Source organism: Tachysurus fulvidraco, chromosome 14 (genome assembly GCF_022655615.1).
Source record: "Tachysurus fulvidraco isolate hzauxx_2018 chromosome 14, HZAU_PFXX_2.0, whole genome shotgun sequence".
Taxonomy (NCBI): Eukaryota; Metazoa; Chordata; class Actinopteri; order Siluriformes; family Bagridae; genus Tachysurus; species Tachysurus fulvidraco.
This window is the reverse complement of record NC_062531.1, coordinates 15,283,194-15,304,157: the sequence shown is the minus strand read 5'-3', so window position 1 is coordinate 15,304,157 and position 20,964 is coordinate 15,283,194. Positions and strand designations below refer to the sequence as shown.

The window sequence follows — 20,964 nt, the reverse complement described above, 5'->3', positions numbered from 1 at the left end:
AGTTTATAGCCTTGTTACTTAGTTAAATGTGCTTAAGCTTAACTGCAATAATTCTACAAGTATGCACTTTAAATAATGTCAATTGTGACCTAATATGTTCTGTCTGGGGATTTTAAAAAACTAACCAGAATGTGTTACACATAGGAATAATGAACCTAATGTTTTAATAATTCTATTAGTTTTAGTAGATTTTAATAGCTGCAAAAATTGAGAACCAATGCTATGGAGAAACTGCACATGAATCTTCAGCAAATTTCCAATTACCAGTTACTTGAGTCGTTAAGCTCCTTTGTCAATTTCAAACGTACTTTTAAACGTTAGATATTAAGGCCTTAATAGTGTGTGGACGCATTAATGAAGTAAAGGATCTTGTACCTTTACAGTAGTCAGTGCTGCAGGGTGTACAGCATGCTCATCTCCGTGAAGATGCATTGGCTCACACAAAGCTCGAAGGTTTAGCAGAGGAAATCGATTGTCTTAATATCTGATTGTTCTGTGTTTCAGGCAGGTCTTAGAATGTGTGCGCGTGCATTAGAGGGCGCGCGCGCTCTGTGAATTTCATCTCTTTGATGTCGGTCCCGGACCTGCGCGTTTGAGGAACAACAACTTCACAACTTGTTTAAGAAAAAAAAAAGGTCACAGTTCTCCGCATTCTATTAGGGACGTGGACACGAACAAGAGAACAGTTTAGCGCAACATGGACGATTTGGGTAAGGCAATTTTCTTTCTGCATACCTTTATTTTTTTCTATAGGGTGGGGAGGAAGAACATAGCGGAAAAGTGTGGGTGGAATGGGGAAGAGCTAACGTGCTACTTCGTGTGTAGCTAACAAACTAGCTTTAAAGTGAACTAGCTATTTTCGTCAGTGTGTGGCTTTCTCTTTTCTGTTAACCAAAGTGGTTAGATTTTCAGTTCGAGCTGAAAGCAGAAGCTCGTTCGCGTTACCACTCTGTTGGCTAGCTTAGCTAAGTTTAGGAATGACAGAGCTTTACACGCTGGTCTAAGAAACATTTAAAAATATAATTATTCAGATACAAATACACCGTTTCTACGTCAAATTAGCGAGGTTTGGATTTCCTAATGGTTAAAAGAAACAACGTTTGACTCTAAGTTTTACTATTACGATCTTGTTTCTTGCTCTCAGAGTTTTCGAAATCAAATCCCAGCTTTCTTCATATTTGTTATCTTTATCTTAACTAACTGTGAGAGACAAAACTCACCAGTCCAACACTAGTAAAAGGCTCATTTAAGGGAAAATGTAGAACCTCAAATCTAGTTTCCCTGCTATGGACGTGTTAAGAATAGTAACAAATTCATTATTTACAAGTCAATATTTTAATTTTCTTTTAACTATGTTCTCTTGTCAATGACCTCTAAATTTTGTATAAGAAAATATTTTACACAAAATTTTTTACATCCCTTAAAAAAACGAGTTACATTTCTACATTTCCATATAGTCTGTTGATATTTTACCCCTCTGTATGTCCGTGTGTGTGTATTCATGTGTATACACACACACACACACACACACACAACTGGATACTTATTTAAAAGAAATCCAGGCAGTCTCTTCTGAAAATCGACATTAGAAATTAACATTTGTTCACAAAAACGTAATATGGATGTTAAATATTGCAATACTGGTACATGCATTTATGTATAAGTAAAACATTTTGTATGTCAGCATTCTAATATAACCAATATTGCCTAAACAAATGTCTTTTTTTATAAATAAATTGTATTAACAAATTATATTTGGTTGGTTTGCTCTTGTCTTGTCTCTCCACTCCTCGCTGGACTTCAAATTTATGAAGTGAATGGTACAGGTAAACTCTTAGAAAATGACCAGCATAGCCCAAAACATTAAGTTTATCTCTTGCTCTCGTGTCTGGCTAAATCATATTCAGGGCTTAACAGTTGTCACCTTAGTGTTGTCCTTGTATGATGTGTGCGAATATATATATATATTTTTTTTCCAGAAACATAAACAGATGAGCAGACAGATTATTTTGCTTATTTTATAGATTAATAAAACCTGTACATCTATAGTAAAGAAAATTTGTATTGAAAATGGATTGTTTTTGTTTTACTTAATTTTGTTTTTAAAAGGAAAAAGATGATTTAGCAAGCATTTATTACATTTTGTCAGTTTTGTTTTAAGATAGAAGTCTAATCTTAAAGATTCTTTGAATTTTAATTTTTTTATGTGATGCAGTACTGTTTTCTTTACATTTTTAACTGACATTTACAGGATAAACCTTGATTTATATAATTTTATATGAATTTATATTGTATTTACTGCTTTATGTACTTCACTGCATTACATTGTCTAGGCCGAACAAAGCACATGGATTTTATATTTAAATGATCCTTATATGATTGAAATATATTGAAATGATCCTAAAAGCCCTACTAGACTGAGTATGAACTGAAATCTTGGCACATGACTGAAACAAGAAGACCTCCCCCCACTCTAAAGCAATGTTTGTCAAATGTTCAGGTGTGTTGCACCAATACACAGCTCACTCATTTTCAACATGCATATTAACACTTGTTTCACAATACTCTGTAATTAAGATTATTTTTCATGATCCTTCTAGCCTGGGCCAAATCTGCTTTTCAGACTGTCCATGCTACTTATTAACCCTTGGCATTCCATAGTTTAAATGCTGCTTACTGCTTGTCCGTGTTTTTTTTTCCTTTCCTGACTAAGCTGCATTCTTTGTATCCTTAGTGGCCAAAGTTATTCATGCTAAATGACCTCTGGTTTGCACCTGTCTTGATTTCAGTACTCACTGCCAATTTTTCAGGAAACTGCAGAAAGAGGATGTAGCCTTTTGTCACTACAAATGACCATAAAGTTGCTGTTTTTTTTTTTAGCAGGCAGACACTAATACTGACTCTAATACTGTAGTTCTGTGTTTGTTTTCCCATACATCTATGTTCATATTTAGTTCTAGAATCTAAACGAAGGATGGTTCATCATATTAAATGTTTACGTTGGTACAAGAAATGTGCTTGAATTGCTCAAAAGAAATCTGGGAAATTTGATGTCAGTGAGCTATCCTTCATTTTGCTCAGCCAGTCTAATTGAAGTGAGGAAGTGAAGTGAAGTGAAGTGACATACGGCTAAGTATGGTGACCCATACTCAGAATTCGTTCTCTGCATTTGACCCATCCAAAGTGCACACACACCGTGAACACGCACCCGGAGCAGTGGGCAGCCATTTATGCTGCAGCGCCTGGGTAGCAGTTGGGGGGTTCGGTGCCTTGCTCAAGGGCACCTCAGTAGTGGCCGGCCCGAGACTCGAACCCACAACCTTAGGATTACGAGTCAGACTGTCTAACCATTAGGTAACGACTTGCCCCATCCCATAAAATAGAAGTTAGTTGTATGTTCCTTTTTTGAAACTCTTTTAAATTACAAATATGAAATATGGTTTGTGTGGTGATTAAAGTCGACAGTAAAGTCTACATTGTAATTTATTCTCTTTTCCCTTGCTGTCTTCTCCCAGGTCCTTTCTGAACACACTCTCCCCCTCTTCTTGACCATGTGTCTTGGTTATAACACAGTGTTTATTGTTTTCCTGATGCCCTTGGATGTTCCAGTTTTATTCTGAGTTTGAACAGAATTCTTACCACATGACTAAAACAAAAAGACCCCCACCCTAAGGCATTGTGTGTCAAATGTTCCAATGTAGTCATAGTAAGCTGTGTGCAAGTTAAACTGAAAAAGCCAGATATAACAGTGTTTGTGGCATCTGCTTGGAACATGTCCATATTTAACAGAATGGACTTAACCAATGTGTCAATCCACAGATAGTTATAGGTGTGTGTGTGTATGTGTGTGTGTGTGTGTGTGGAATAGTCCTCCCTTCCCCCGTCTGTATGCTTGGCCTAGGTCCATGTGGGAGGGAGAGCTTTTATTTTGGGCTCTGATTCATCTTCAGGGAAGTGTTGACTTTTTCTGCCTCGCTTGTAGAAGACATGAGACTTGGAGAGTTTTTTCAGTTTCTTGAATAGACATTCAGCTCATGTCTATTGCATTTACCTCAACTCCCGATGTTATTGATAAAAGCTAAATGTCTGCCTTCCTGCTCATTTTTTCTTTCCTGTCCCACAGTCCCTTGAGTTGTTTCCTTCATTATTTGCCTCCCCCTTTAGTAAGAGAGATGCATATAATTATTAGACTCACTGTTCTGCTGATAGTTCTCATGTGAGCCATAAGTTGGGATCTTAAATTCTGTCATTCTCGAGTTCACTTGCATCACAGGTATAAATATAGTCGGTCTAGTATTTCTCATGCAGGGTGTTCTGGTGTGTACAAGTAAACAGGGCAGTCTTCACTGACTTGTAGCTACATGTCCACTGCACATGGAAGACTGAGTGGAAGAGCTTGGTTCAAAGAAACGTTCTTATTCTTGCAGTTGGCAAGCAGAGATTTATCCAACGTTTTGCAAAAGTCATGATTGTTAATATAATAACAACGCACTTCATATTTGAATGAGTTGAAATAGTTGTAATCCTAATAAAATAAAAGATTCAGGTATTCAGTGAGACTTCATAGTAAATATGTAATATGCATATAAAGCATTTCTGAATGATTAACAATACATTTTATTCTGTATTCAAACAGAAGTAGGCTTTCTGTATAAGGCTGCAGTGAATGTGTTGACTGTTTTTCTATAATTAGGTGGGCGAAAGTCATGGTTGCAAACTGACACAGATGAACTTTGTCTTTTTTGTAAAACGGAATTTGTAATACAGCTTGGTCCACAGTTCTCTACGTTTCTCCATTGTTGCTCCTTTCTTTGGTGTTTCTGCAGTGGGATGCATGGAATTCATTTTGGGTCTGAAGGGGTCTCTAAAAAAAACAAACCTACATTTAATGTCGTCCCTAACCTTTTTTTATTAAATTGCAGAACTTCTGTATATTCATGTTTACTTTGCTCAGCAGTATTCCTGCAAGTACTTGCCTCTGCTTGTTTGGCCAAACCTTATGCAGATAAACAGATTTCTTCTTAAGATAAAGCATCCATTTTCTCAGTTCTTTCAGATGTGGGCAAGCAATGTGTGCTCATTCTTCTCCCCTCCTTATCATTATAGTTTACTAATATCAAGATTGTCTTAACACTTGGCTCAGTTTACATTTAGACTAGAAATCTCACATGATTCTCCATAAACAGCCCTACATGTCTCTTCACTTATTTTAATCTGAAACATACTACTGCCTCCTCCTGTTCTGTCCTTGGCATAACACAGTAAAGACATAAGTTGGTCTAGATAGTTGTCTCAGAATACACAAAGCTGTGGCTTATTAAATCAGTCTTATTAAATGAGTTAAATATGGAAAATTACATTACATGCTGTTAATGCCAATATCTTGCTAATGTAATATTGACCTAACCACTGGTAGGAAAAGTATGACCTAAACAGGAAGTCCTGTGTTTTACATTCCTGGTGGTGTAATGTTTGATTTGATGTTTGATATGGAAAATCAGTAATATGCTTTATACTTCAGGCTTTTGTAGATTTTTGTATCCCAATACAATTAATGTACTGATCAAATGTGGCAGGTAAAATGGAACATTTGAACTTTGCACTGTATTCTATTCAGTGATCCTTCTCATATGGATTTTAAATCCAGTCTCTAGATGTAATTTAGTTATAGGTTTTTATTATAGAAACAAATGATCATTCTTGCTGTTTTTCATTCTCATTTAACATACAATGAAAATATGGATTTAACCTGATGTCCATATTTGAGATTTTTCTGTTCTGCCATGGTTAGGTGTTATCTTTATCTGTATTTGGTTACTATGGAGACTTTGTTGAACCATGTAATTATTAATCACCCCCTAAGGTCACCAATATAAAGGAAAGAAACTGAGAGAAAGAATGAAGCCAGTACTTCCCTAGCATTTAACAGCATGACTGAGCATGCCTACCACTGTGTAGTTTCAGCTCATTTACACTCACATGCATGTTGATCCTTAAAATAGCTAAGCTATATGTTCACGTGGTTCTATACCAAGGGTTAGACATAGCACTTAACATAAACACACAGAGCATGTATATTTTATTATTTTCATACACACAATGTCTATATTTAAATGGTTTTTAGTTAGTTTTGAATTTATGGAAATCCTGTTTAATTTTAATTGAAATGGGCTGTTAACATGTTTTAAGTCTTAATAAAATAAATAAAATGGAACAGCTGAAACATAAGTAGACAGGTTTGGGTCAAGAGTGGGTTAATGTCCCCTGGGTTCATTGTCCCGCCTACTGCATTGCATTCCTTTTAATACACATGTACGGTCTCTTGTTCATACGAGCACACACACCATTCTCTTTTACACTCCGATTACCTTCTTTGACAGAGGTGTGGATAAAAAGATTGGAAAACTTTTGAGTTATACATGTAGAAAAAAATGTGAGTAAGTTTTTTTTTTTTTTTAAACATATTTAGAAGCTATAGAAAATGTGATATTGATGTTCTCTCATTTGTGTGTATGTTTCACTCATTGGGCAATATATATATATACCTCTGCTACAAGTTTGTTCAATGTGAAAATCATAATCAGAAAGGGGCTCTGTCTTTCTAAACTTTCCTTTTAACTTCTGTTATATCTACTTTCCTAATAAGAGCTTAGTCTGTACTGCTGATCTAAACAGGCATTTTCTCTCTTCTGTTTTATGAAAGTGCAACACTGCACTCTGCTAAGTCGTATTTTCATGTGATGACTTGCTCTTCAAACTTACTCATCAGTAATCTCCACCACACCTCTAGATATGGCCTGGGATTTGCACTCATAAACTCTGAGTAACAGTGGCACAGGCTCAGATGTCTGATGCCCCGGTTAGCATATAGCCGTGATGTAAGGTGTTAAACCTTAACTGTTGCAGTCTTTAGCTACCCATGCTGTCTTCCCACCTCTAAATACACACACTTTAATATGTCAGATAACAGCTATAAGTGACTGCCAGTTTCTCTCTCCCTCTCTTCTTCTCTCTCTGCATTTCTTCTTCTCTCTTTATTTTTCTCAGCCTGACAGGCAGCAGACAGCCTGAAATATGTGATTACTGTCACATAATTACTACATAACCATGTAACTTCTGTCTTCCATTTAATATTTAACACTTCTAAAACAATTGTTTCTTTGTTTTATGCTATATAGCCCAACCCTCTATACACATATATGCTATATAGCCCAACCCTCTATACACACTTATGATTTACTTACTGAGCAGTTATTTATTAGGACCAAGCAGGTTCTTTCTAGGTGTGTTGTTGATGGGCACTCCCTAAAATGACTACAGATATTTAGCTTCTTAGTACTAACTTGCATACCAATTACAGTGATTTGCATAAGGATTCATAAGTTTTAACCTTGTTGGAGTTTTACAGTCTAAAAATATCAATAAATATTAACCAGGGACATTAATATCCATCTCCATTATTTGCAATTGTGAAAAGTAAAAGTTTTGACAAGTATTAACCCCCTTTTGTGTGAAATCCCTGAATTAGTTTTGGTGCAATTAATTAGAAGCCACATAATTAGTTGACCATGTGTAATTAATGTTGAATAATCTCTATAAAAATACTCTTGCTGAGATGGAAGAAGCTGTATGGGGGCAATCATTCTGGACATACAACTAAGCATGGTTTTATTGGGGGGGGGGATGCACAGTTGCATGTAGGAGACCCGACAAAGTCTAGTCGGATTATAGTAAACTCTAACTTTCTAGCCTAAACACAACGCTCTCTGTTCACTGGAAAGCCAACATTGTTCAACACCTTGAGCAGGTTATTACAAAAGACTCTAAACTTGCTTAATAAAAGAAGAATGAAAACTGCATTTTGTTTGCCCCAGGTACATTTTCCATGGGTACTGTACCTAACTACTCCATTATACACTACTAACTTGCATAATGACAATCACTGACAATAATCATTTTAATTATTATTATTTTGTACTTTTATATGGTAAGAATAGTTGTCACGTTAATGTGCTTTTTGTTTAGAGTTGAGTAGAGAACTATTTTGATTTCATATTTTTAAATAGGCAGATTTTATGCAGTTATTTGGTGCAAAAGTAGAGGATGCCGAGGATAAAGTTAGATCGAAACAGATGATACGCTGTGGTGAACCCTAATGGGAAAAGCCGAAAGTAGAAGAAGAAGAAATAGGCTAATTTCTAAAATGTTTTCTTGTGTTTCTTAAATGGACTTTACCACTACACCTCTCTATTCCAATATAATGAAAACATGAATATTATTTAACTGATTAATATGGATCTATGAGAGTCTACATAATGTAAGACTTTGAAATAGTGTTGTACTCCGGTAAAAAAAAATGCTGTTGTGTATCTTTTGTGAATTCATGTCTGGTAGGGGCATGTTATGTACATTCAAAGACAATTTAGTGTCTGTGTCTTATGACACCTTCACAGCTCTAAGGCAATCACTGATATTGCTTTTTTGTTTCATGTAATAATGCAGTTTCTCTTAGTATTTCATTAGACAACATAAAAAGCGAGGATACTTGCAATACTGGGAGGTGTGTCCAGTTGAATTCTCAGAAACATTGTGTTGTAACGGCCTGTTGTGTCCCACCTCCAGCATATTTTATTCCGAGTTTCAGTTCAATATTATCAGAATGACATTTGTGTTTAATATAAAATAAATGTGTAAATAATATAATTTTCCAGCATCCACTGGAAAACATCCAGCACTTTCTAACACCATTAGACCACCTTCAACAGCCTGAACTGTTTTCCAGTCTTCCCCTGTTCACTTTTGTGTAAAAAAAAAAAAAAAAATCTAAAAGTCTTGATGTGTTGTGCATTCTGAGATGTTTTTCTGCCTGCCACAGTTGTAGTGAGTTAATGTGGTATTTCTGTCAGCTTGAACTAATCTGACCATTCCCTGTTGACACCTTTCAACAATGATTTTCTGTCTGCTGATCTGTTTTTCACTGGATGTTTATTTTTTATTGTACTATTCTTAGTAAACACTAGAGACTAGTGAGTGAAAATACCAAGAGAACAACAGTTACAGCAATAGTTAAACCATCATGTCTGGCACCTACCATCATGCCACAGTCGAAATCAGAGATCATTTGATCAAATTTTCCCCCATTCTCTGTGAAGCAATTTGAATAAGCCCTTCTTTTAGATTAGATTAGATTAGATTAGATTCAACTTTATTGTCATTGTGCATGGTACATGTACAGAGCCAATGAAATGCAGTTAGCATCTAACCAGACGTGCATAGATAGCTTATTTACAAGTGGCAGTTTAATAAATGAGGGTATGAGGTTATACAGAAGGTGTAGTAATATGTACATGTAACTGAATAAGGGTAAATATAGTGTGTGTTTTTTTTAATATAAGCATGATACAGTATGAAGTGGTATGACAGATATAGCTGTACAAAAGGAATGCCATTATGAATATATATATATATATATAATGTATGTATATATATATATATATATATATATATATATATATATATATATATATATAATGTATGTATACTGTGTGTGTGTGTGTATATGTATGTATGTGTATATATGTGTGTGTGTGTGTGTGTGTGTGTATATATATATATAAGTATGATACAGTATGGAGTGGTATGACGGATATAGCTGTACAAAAGGAATGTCATTATGAATATATACATACAGTACATGATTGCATAGTAGTGATTGTTAACAAAAACAGCCACAGGAAAGAAGCTATTTTTCAGTCTATTTGTTCTGGCTCTGAGACAACGGTAGCGTCTGCCCGATGGGAGAAGTGTAAACAGTCCATGGTTGGGGTGAGCGGGATCTTTGATGATGCCCCTCGCCCCTTGCAAACAGCGTTTTTTGAAAATGTTCTCCAAGGTGGGTAGTTCAATACCGATGATTGATTTGTTGGGCGGTTTTCACCACCCTCTGAATGGCTTTATGGTCTGAATCTGTGCAGCTGCTGTACCACACTGAGATGCAGTTTGTGAGGATACTCTCAATGGTACAGTGGTAAAAGTTCTCCAGTATCCTGTATCACAGGCGGGACTTTTTAAGTCTCTTCAGAAAATATAGGCGCTGTTGTGCCTTTCTGAGCAGGATGGAAGAGTACAGAGACCAGGTGAGGTCCTCAGAGATGTGTATTCCAAGGAACTTTAAGCTGGGTACACGCTCAACAGCAGTTCTGTTGATGTGAATTGGAGGATGAGTGTGATTGCCAGCACGTCTGAAATTCACAATGACCTCCTTGGTCTTTTTGATGTTACGTTCCAGGTAATTGTCCTCACACCATGCTACTAGGTGCTGGATCTCCTCCCTGTATGCTGTCTCATCGTTATCTTCAATCAGGCCTACCACTGTGGTGTCATCTGCAAACTTTATAATGCTGTTTGAGGTATAGACAGGTATGCAGTCATGGGTGAAAAGGGAGTATAGTAGTGGAGACAATACACATCCCTGAGGAACCCCAGTGCTGATGGTGAGACTGGAGGAGGTGACAGTGTTCAGACGAACAGACTGTGATCTGTTCGTAAGGAAGTCCAGAGTCCAATTGCGGAGTTGTGTGCTGATGCCAAGTTGGTCCAGCTTCAGGGTTAGCTTGTATTAAAATCTGTATTAAAAGCTGAGGGTTTTAGGGTTTCTTCCCACCTGTCAAATGTGGCTGCTTTATATATATATATATATACATGTGTGTGTATATGTATGTGTATATATATATATATATATATATATATATATATATATATATATATATATATATATATATATATATACACACACACGTATGTATATATGTATGTATATATACACACACGTATGTATATATGTATGTATATATACACACGTATGTATATATGTATGTATATATACACACGTATGTATATATGTATGTATATATACACACGTATGTATATATGTATGTATATATGTTTGTTTGTTTGTTTGTTTGTTTCTCATGAGCTTGGCCCATCAAGTCAAAGTGCTATCTTTCCCCAAAGTTGAACAATGTTAATGTGTGAATTAACATGCACATTGCTCTCCATTACTGAAACCTGCATCAATACACTGTGTTAATGTTCTGTGGTTTCAGTCTTTGTCTTTTCACAGGTTAATTAATTTTTAAATTTAGCTAATGATCAGATTCCAAAATCCTTTTTTAATGCAGACGCATTGCTGGCGGACCTGGAGTCATCTACTGCTAATATCTCAAAGTGTCCAGTGTTTCTCCCAGACGAAACGCCCTACTCTTTTCCCAGTAGCGGGAGCCTGCACCAGGATGACCCTCCTCCTGTGCCCCCTCCTCCATCTTCAGATGCTTTGAATGGGACTCTCCAAAAACAGGACTCTCACCACTCCTCACAACAGGTTAAGTGTTAAGTGTACAAAAAGAAGCCCTGAATGTATTTGCTAACTGCCTGTTTTCTTGAACACCCAATATGGAAGTACTGGTTGCAAAATATACAGCTGTATGCATCTCTCCGGGGTAAATAACATTTTTGTGTCCTCAAAAAAATACTTTACTTTATTACATCAAAATATTACATCAAAAGCATTCATCCTGTTTGGAGATTGCAGTGCCACAACTATCCATGATCTAGTAACCAAGAGAGCATTATTGTTGATGAGCGTTGATTAGAGAGGCACTATACAATCTTGGGTGTCTGTGAGAGAGGTAGAACTACTCTCTGAATTTATTTTTTTTTATTATTATTATATGAACAGTTTCATTTCATAGTCTATCCACAAAGACAGACAGACAGGCTTTCATACTAACCAAGCAGATAAGATTGAAGACCCTTCAAATGGACTAAATTAGAAAAAAAAATCTTTGCATTCATAATACCTTTCTTTTTTTTTCCTTTAATCTGGCCTCATACCTTTTTCATTTTTTTTAAAGAAATGAAATACATGAAGAAGCTGAAACATATTTTTTCATCTTAGCACATTCTCTGAGTACTTGTGTTTTTGGAGAGAAACAATTAGAGAAAATTAAAAAAAAACCCCAAAAGTTATCTTATCACAGATATCTGCAGATCTCTCTGTTCTGTTGACAGTAATACTTATCTTGCTTACATATTGTAGGCTTACAATATTTATTTTTAATCATTTTAAGTGAATTTTGCCTTGTAATCCTCTCTTTAGTCTCTTGGCTTAGCACAAAAAAGTAGATTGTCTCAAGACGGCAATAGTCCACCACTACCTCATACAGAAGAGGACCACGTCTACAGGTCAGTTACATGACCACAGATAGTCATTGCCAGTTTCTATACAGTGCTGAATCTTTCCCGTCTCCAACTGTTATTCTAGTTTCCCCAACAAACAAAAGACACCATCAGACTCTTCTGCCACAGCAATGAGCTCTGCACTGGGCAGCAACTTGTCTGAGCTGGATCGCCTGCTACTGGAACTCAATGCTGTTCAGCAGAACACACCATCCTACACCAGCACAGGTGTGTTCTTTCACCCAATAAAAGGAGCACAGATACATAGATTACGATTCTCAAAGCCTTGGATTAGATTTCTTTATATGGCATGTTGTACTTATTGACTTAGAACAATGTTTGTAGCATGTTGTTTTCACAAACATGCTAATGAGTAAGAACATGTAGGTGTCATATGTGTAATGTGTTGTCTTTTGTTGATGCAGAAGATGCAGCTCCCCCACTTCCTCCTTCCAGTTCTGCACATTATATCCAGGAAAATGGAGCACACTCAGGTATTACCCCTGCTGTGACAGACAAAGCTCTTGGTAATGGGAACAGAGGGCCAGAAGAAGGACGTCCCACTGTGGAGAGCCTACTGAATGAACTGGAATGCTCTATACCTGCCCCAATGTAAGATATTCACAGATTTCACAGATGACTATTTTATACTATAATTGCTGCATTTTTATCACATTTAATTGCTACAATAATTGCAGGCCTGCATCTGGACTTCATTCAGAGGGGCACTTGGATGTACCCTCTGAGCAACAGGGTCGATTGTCGGCCACGTCTGCGACTCGAGAGCTGGATGAACTCATGGCCTGCTTATCTGATTTCAAGGTGCAAAGCAATGTGAGTGCATATTTGTGCATACAGGTTATTTGGTGGAAGGTCAGGAATTAAACTTGTATGGAAGAAAGTTCCTTGTGGTGCCTATTTTAAATAGGCACTCTTCTTGCTCTCAATCTGTCTAGTTACTCCACACACCCACCCCTTTTACAAAGGTCTCAAACTCCTAGCTCAGGTGATTTTAACATTTGTCAGCTAGTCCGTTCATCCAGACTCCAGGCTTTATAAAATATTTCTTTTTACATTCTTTTTTTAATTTGTTTTCTTTCCTGCTCTTTCCCTTTTCCCTGTTGTTGTCTTCTAGCCAAGCTGTATGGCCTCCCTAAACTCTGAGACATTATTTGATCAGTCAATCAGCTTCTCTGCCATTGCTGAAATTCATTCTCCTCCTTCAGCACCAAGTTTTCCTTCTAAGCCAAACTGCTATAACCCACTGCCCTCCCCTCCCATCCCCTCAGAGCTACACATAGTGGAAGATTCTAATGAAACTGTCCTGCAGACCAGTGCACTAAAATCTGCCCCTTCAGCCCTGTACTCTACTACTTCAGTCCTTTCCAATTCTCCATGCCCCACTTCAAATCCACATCCAGACCCAGGTATCAGTGATTCTGTCTCCATGCTGAGCACTGAGCTGGAGTCACATATGGTTTTGTCCCAGACCAGCAATACTACCACAAAGGTGTCTACCACAAGCCCTGGTAATCAACAGCATATATCTGCCAATCCCGAGAGTCTGCTTCCCAGCAGTCAGACTAAATCAACTCTAGTGTTTCATGTGCCTATTGCTAAATCTCAAAGCCCAGTGAGTCAACCTGAAAATACGAAGACCTCAAAAAAAGACAGTCCTTTATTAATTCAAGCTTCTACTGATTACTGTCTTGTGACCAGTCCAGAGCCTAACAATGCTGCTGCATCTGTGATCTCTACATCTAAATCTGTATCACCCATCATACATTCCCTTTCATCTCCTAAACCTTTTTCTCTTAACACCACACCTCCTATCTCTACCGTACCAGTGCCCAAGACCTCAAGTGAACTTAAGCTACCTGAATCAGTCACTGTTACCACAAGACCACTTTCCATTATGAAGCCTGAGGCTCCAGCTTTGGAGCCTTCTCTAGATGATGCTTTGGATAATCTCCTCACAATGAACTTCAGCAAGCCTGAGGCTGAGTCACAAAATGGGGCCACATTAGTTTGTAATATGAATTCAGCAGAGCACACAAAAGTGTTTGATGGGACACTTGTTTCAGTGGACCGGAGAATGGTGCAGCTGGACATGCACACAGAGAGTGAGGCGGGAGATGGGCTTGTTGAGAGCCAGTCTGAGTTTCGGAGTGAACTTCTGGACTGGGCCGATATGGAACTCAAACTGTCATATGATGGAGCCGATGGCTCCATGACTCCCATGACTGAGGCTAGTTGGATGGATGACTCCCTTACCCCTTCCTCCTGCCCTGGAACACCAGATGCCCAGATGGACCTGCCCACATTACATCCCTTCAACACCATGGATAGGATTTCAGCATCTGGACATGTATGGAGTGTTTCAGTACAGCAATAGGATAGTGTCATGGATTGTTGCTGTTTTTTTAAATGCTGTTTGCCTGTGCACTGTGTGTTAAGGTCTGGTGTTTTGGCATGTGAATTAAGCATGAAGAACATTAGCATGTGTATCACCGCTCTATTTAGCATTTGTACACATGGTTTCATGCTCTGTATTTGACAGCATTAAAATAGTCATAGTTTAACATATTCTACCATGCAATAATTCTATTATGTGTTTTCTGTGATGATGACGGTTGCCTAAACTTGCTTGAAGGTCCCCTCTCCTCCACAACAGCATCTGATTTGTGGTTGAGCCACCATTTCTGACCACTGTTTGTTGCATGCTTTTTTCATTTGAGTATAAATCAACTGACAGGGTCTTTAACCCTGGCTCAGATCAAGTCTGTTATCAGACGTACAAAGGAGACACCCAACGTCCATCCCATGTATCGGGATGGCATCATTCGCAGGAAGATGGGCCCTGTAATTTACCACAAATGCAACTCTCAAGATCGTCTCATAGAAGAGCTTCAAGGCAAGCTGGGAATTGCTCGCAAGGAACGCCCCAAGAAACAACCAGATGATTGGCTGACCGAGGGTGTTATTGTCATGTCAAATCCTAAACGCTTGCGAGACAACCACAACAGGGAGGTGGATAAGGTAGATGTGTGCAACAGTTTGGGCAATTCAGAGTACACACATTTGCCTTCTTTTTAAATACTCTGCATTTACCTCTTTGTTGACCTGTTACTGCTTTTTCTCATCAGTCTTTCTCTATTAACATTTTGTCCTTTTCCTCCTGTATTCTTTTTCTGCCTCTATCTTTAGATTATTATACCCCCTGAGTCTCCTATTCCACAAAGAAAGGTGATATCAACTCCCCAGGCCAGCTCCCCAGCCCCCCGCCTCCCACACCCAACCGTGGATCCAAAGCCCAGGCCCACAGTAAAAGCTGTACCAGTTCCACCTCCCCCTCCTCCCACCCAGTCTCCACCTGTTCCTGCCCCCTCTCAAATTCCTAGGGAATCCACACCTCCTCCCCAACTCCCTGTAGAATGTGATCCTCCTCAAGTCCAAAAAAATCCCCCTACTCCTGGCCCAGTAGAACCTCCTTCACTCCTGACAAACCCTGCTTCAATGACACCTTCATCTCAGTCACTCTCGCCTGCCCCTGTTGTCCATCCCAAAGTGCTGGTGTCTGTGGGCTGTCAGACGGAACATGATATCTTCTTCTCTCCAATGCAGGTGCAGGCATGGAGAGCCCATTGCAAGGACCATTAATTTTTATTTAATTTAATTGTTTGTAAATATATTTAATGTTGCAGATTATCCATGAGACTCAAATCTCTAAATCTCAAACTAATTTTTCATTTTATTGTTTTACTACATAAATCTAGTCAGGTTTGGTGAGAGATGTGGAAGGATGACCAGCTTAAAACAGACCGTCCTCCCGTGTGTGGCGCTATAGATTAATTGATGGAAATGTGCATCCTATGTACTCAGCTGCAGGATGTGTTATAGATTATTGATCAATTCCTGTTAAAATAATCTATAACTTTATTTAAAATAATAAATGGCAAAAATGTATACACCTATGTATGTGTGTTTACATTCCAGAGTGTATGAAAAGCTTTGTTACACTATCTTTGAATTTCTGGGCAATAAATGAATGTCTGTTGAGCTGGAAACCCCAGGACAAAATTGTTTTTTTTTTTTTTAAACTCTGGTTTTAGCAGAATTACACTTTTTCTTTAAGTAGAGATGTCAAAGTATGTTTAAGGCAGAAAATGTTTGGAATTGCATATAACCTTGTTGGCCTATGATGAAATCTTGTTTGGTAAGTTTAACAAAATCAGGGGTATAATGAGTCAGTCTGCTTAAAGATGTCTGAAACCTTGCTTACCATGTGTACTATTTTCACATGATGACTGCCAGACTTTGATCATTATAATTGTTAAATAGCTAGAGCAAAACAATTTTAAAGATGAAAGATGTTTTAAACTCTTTGAATGACCTTAAAATATTTCAACAACATTCAATGAATTAATCATGTAAATATAAATTCTGATAAGGTCTATAAATAAACATATATGCATGACCAGACTTTAAAACTTTACTTGTGGTTAAGGTACATGTAAAAGAGTTCTCAATTCAGAGAAGCCTGTATTTGTCAATCTCAGAATTTTGTGTGTAAATTGTTTTCCCGGGTTTGCACAAAACTGATTCCTTGATTCATCTTTAATGGCTTAATGTCATTGCGGAATATAGGGAAGCTTTAGAAGAAATTTCATGTGCAGAATTTCCCCATATTTGTGTTTTTGCAATAAACAGACACACAGAAAAAACTTCTCAAAAGTCTATTTAATTTTAAAGTATCAGGATGTTTATTGACTGACTAAATCTCTTTCCTTTCCTATCTCTTTAGATCATGGCTCAGGGAAAGGGTCCAAATACACAGGTCAATAAACTAGACAACATGCTGGGTAGCCTGCAGTCTGACTTGCATAAACTGGGTGTAAAGACTGTGGCCAAAGGAGTGTGTGGAGCTTGCTGTAAACCTATTGTTGGCCAGGTGAGAAGCTCATTTTCTCTGACTGTACATGCTGTACATATTAGTGATTAGACAATTCATGGTCTGTTCACTTATTTACCCATAAAATGTACAATGTATATCTATGAATATTGTCACTTAATAGATCATTGTTAGTTTATCAGCAGTGTAATAAAGTTCACAAGTTATAAACAGAGTATGCTGCACACACTGATGGAGAATGATTGTAAAATGTTGCTTCCACAGGTAGTAACTGCCATGGGCCGCACATGGCACCCGGAGCATTTTGTGTGCTCTCACTGCCAGGAGGAGATTGGTTCTAGAAACTTCTTTGAGCGTGATGGACAGCCATATTGTGAGAGGGACTACCATCATCTCTTCTCTCCTCGCTGCTACTACTGCAATGGTCCCATTCTGGATGTGAGAATATTGTTGCAAACTAGTACACTGAACTCAAATATTCAACAGATTAATTCAATTATAATTAGAAGAATTCAATTATAATTAATAGGAAAAATGTAATGTAGAATATGAGAGAGTGATTTTGTAGAAAAGAGATACTGAGAAAATGTTTGCCCTTCTCATCTGCAGAAAGTAGTGACTGCTCTGGATAGGACATGGCATCCAGAACACTTCTTCTGCGCTCAGTGTGGGGCCTTCTTTGGACCTGAGGGTGAGTAGTATATTGTTTCAATAAATGCACTGACCTGGTTTGCAACAGTGCTGACTCTCACTCTCTCTATTTCTCTCTTTGTCTCTGTGTGTGTTTAGGTTTCCATGAGAAAGATGGCAAAGCATACTGCCGTAAAGATTACTTTGACCTGTTTGCCCCCAAGTGTGGTGGCTGTGCCCGTGCCATCCTGGAAAATTATATATCTGCCCTGAACAGCCTCTGGCACCCCGAGTGCTTTGTTTGTAGGGTATGTGTGTTTGCCTTATGACTGCATGACTGATAAACTCTATAATTTAAGTTGTTAATGTGGAATAGAGGTAACAAATTCTTATGAGATGTTGATTTCCTTTGTACTGTAGGAGTGTTTTACCCCTTTTGTGAATGGCAGTTTCTTTGAGCATGATGGGCAGCCATACTGTGAGGTTCACTACCATGAACGACGTGGCTCTCTTTGTTCTGGCTGCCAGAAGCCCATAACTGGCCGGTGCATCACAGCCATGGGAAAGAAGTTCCACCCTGAGCATTTTGTCTGTGCCTTCTGCCTCAAGCAGCTCAACAAAGGCACCTTCAAGGAGCAGAATGACAAGCCGTACTGCCATGGTTGTTTCATCAAACTCTTCAGTTAGGCACTGTCTGAGTATGTTGTATATGCAGCAAAAGAGTGTTTTGAAGATGCGTATCAAGATTAATTTGGGGGGGGGGGGTATTGTGTGCACATATCTGCTCACTGGTTGAGTGTGAACAAATTTGTTTTAGGAATGTGGCTTTGCATCAAGTTTGAATCAGTTGACCTGTGAAATTATTTTCACTATGAAACAATGCTTTGTGGTGCCACAGTGGCAAAATGTGGTCACTGTAATATTTGGATGTATGGTCAACAGTTTGTCCAACGTATTTAGCATTTGCAAGAAGCGATTTATATTACTGAGCTCAGTGCCTTGTTTTCTATCAGAAATTGAGTATATCAATTGTGCCAAAAATAATATTGTAGCACCTAATATGTACATTTCTTTGGAGAATGATGTTCTTGGTGTGCCAACAATTACCAGCCTATAACAAGCCAGCCATGATCACCTACATATATTAAATAAGAGTTGTGTGTTGATAAATGTTGTGGATTTCATAGTCACTCAAGTAAACTCCTGTAGAAATTGAATTATCCTACTCTTTTTATAAGCCAGGGTTTTTCTTCAAGGGAAATCATTAAATACATCTCAAAAATACTTTGCTGTATTTTGGAAACTTGTCCTAATTTTTTTTTACTTTTTCCATTTAAATAATCTCTAAAACCATTTCTTCAAGCAAATCATGGGTGGTTAAGTAAAATAGCTGTGATAATGTAGTGTAAATTCTATCACTTTTAACACAGTATATGATTGGCTTAAGGATAAGAATGTCACTCTTTCTATCTCAGAGACAATTCTGGGCAATGTTAACTGCTGTATTGCGTTATGGCCTTATGTTCCTTTTTTTGTGTGTGTGTGTGAAAGTCTCAAGTGTCACTGAGACATTTAAAAGAATGGGCTACGAGGGATGAAATGTGAAACATTAGACATATAATAACAGTTTTATAATTCCTCCCAAAATAAAAGTGGGTATTATATTTTTCAGAAGTATAAAAGTAATTGCTTGCCAAAAAAAGTGTATTTTAAAGGTCAGAATGCATGTATGAAATTACCAGCAGCTAAAAATATTTTATCTGTATACATTATCCTCTAATACATATTTTCATCACTGGTCTGAGGTTGCACTTCAAAAATTGCCTTTTCCTTACATAATATATATTAAAAAATAATTGTAATTGATATGCTGTGATAATTCAGAGATCTTTCCTGTCTCATTCTTCTTGTACTTCTGAGAGCTAGGTGCTAATATTGATAGTTCATATGCCTCAGATCCTATTTATGACACTGGTTTTAATTGTTTTCCCTTTTTGTTTTAGCATGTGATTTTTCTTTCAGAAAGTGGGCTTAATAGTTCCCTCTTTGTTTATATTGTTAGTTTATTTTAGTGGGCCTTCATATACTGTCTCTCAGTTACCAAATGTGAAACTGCAGGTATATATTATATTCAATAACTGCCATTTTTTTCTGAGTAATATCTGGCTAAATACATAGTTACCAATAAAGTGCTTTGATGTCATGCATTTTGATTAATCCTAGCCATTTTTCATTTCACGTTTCAGGAATTGGGGGAAAGAATAGGCAGTGGATCATCTAACAATTGAAAGTGTGTGTGTGGGGGGGGGCTTTGGGTGGGTGGCTGGGTGGGTGTACCTTTCTTTCTGTCTTTCTTTCTTTATTTCATTCTCACACCATGATACCTTACAACACAGTGACTACTTTTCACCCTTTAAATAGGCAGAATGACTTATGTTTGAAGACAAGTATGTTGCTAATTGCAGGACACACTTTAGTTTAACATGTTCCTATGGTCAAATTGTTTTCAATCTATTCTGGGGTGCCATCATTTTTGTCCAGGTCAGTTTCGATATTTTGTTTTTAAATGCTTCTAATGAACCAGAATTCAAAAGCAATATCTGATTTTCATTAAACTTTAAGGCTTACAACAATTTTGTCTGTGTGTGTAACTGTGTCCTCCTGAAAATGTGTCCTAAAATGTTGCATAATTGTAGTGGTGTTTTTTCTCCAAATCACGAGCACTAATTAATGTATCCATTAGTGTGTTTGCCTTGGCAATGATAGCAACACACTTCAATGTAAATCTGCACAGAAACAAAAAAGTGCTTAGTTATTTTAACAAACAAAATTTGATACACAAATTATTTTTTTTTACAACAGTACACATTTCATCTAGATGATATAGATACAACATGGTGTTTTTGATGACATTCCACCCAAGTTTTGGTGAGCGAAAGTACTTTTTGCTGCTCAGGTGTGTTCTGTTACATTAAGCAAATAATGTCTTTGAATGCAAGTCATGTTGAAGCTGAAAATGAAATTTTCAATACAACAAATGGAATGTCCTGAAAAAGAAGGAAAGCATTGACTAACAACCTGACTTTGAACAGGTTGGCCAAGGACAACAGCAGCAGTTGTTGGCACAGGGTTTTTTTTTTTTTTTTTTAAGAGTTTTGAATAAAAATACCAAAAACAAAAGTCGG

The 20,964-nt window shown here is 37.4% G+C and overlaps 1 protein-coding gene across 5 annotated transcripts; it reads left to right on the top strand.

The window, feature by feature from the left end:
- Positions 1-504: 504 nt before the first annotated feature.
- pxnb (paxillin b) lies at positions 505-19,986 on the top strand. 5 transcript variants are annotated; one of them, XM_047823061.1, is made up of 14 exons: positions 505-710; positions 11,181-11,380; positions 12,158-12,243; positions 12,323-12,465; positions 12,663-12,849; positions 12,936-13,059; positions 13,373-14,605; positions 15,013-15,276; positions 15,445-15,861; positions 17,042-17,188; positions 17,414-17,587; positions 17,759-17,840; positions 17,939-18,087; positions 18,200-19,986. In XM_047823061.1, exons 1-14 carry the CDS (start codon positions 698-700, stop codon positions 18,464-18,466), a joined length of 3,486 nt encoding a protein of 1,161 aa, XP_047679017.1. In that variant the 5' UTR covers positions 505-697; the 3' UTR covers positions 18,467-19,986. The 5 variants fall into 5 exon arrangements, with proteins under 5 accessions (XP_047679017.1, XP_047679016.1, XP_047679018.1 ...); XM_047823060.1 differs by having other exon boundaries at positions 12,936-13,071; XM_027166905.2 differs by lacking the exon at positions 505-710 and adding an exon at positions 6,293-6,433 and having other exon boundaries at positions 12,936-13,071.
- The last annotated feature ends 978 nt before the right edge of the window (positions 19,987-20,964 follow it).

Bases quoted from the DNA above. Each gene is read 5' to 3' on its own strand.
- pxnb (XM_047823060.1), top strand. The intron at 11,381-12,157 runs GTTAAGTGTTAA...TCCTCTCTTTAG, and splicing joins CTCACCACTCCTCACAACAG to TCTCTTGGCTTAGCACAAAA. The intron at 15,862-17,041 runs GTGCAGGCATGG...CTATCTCTTTAG, and splicing joins TCTTCTTCTCTCCAATGCAG to ATCATGGCTCAGGGAAAGGG.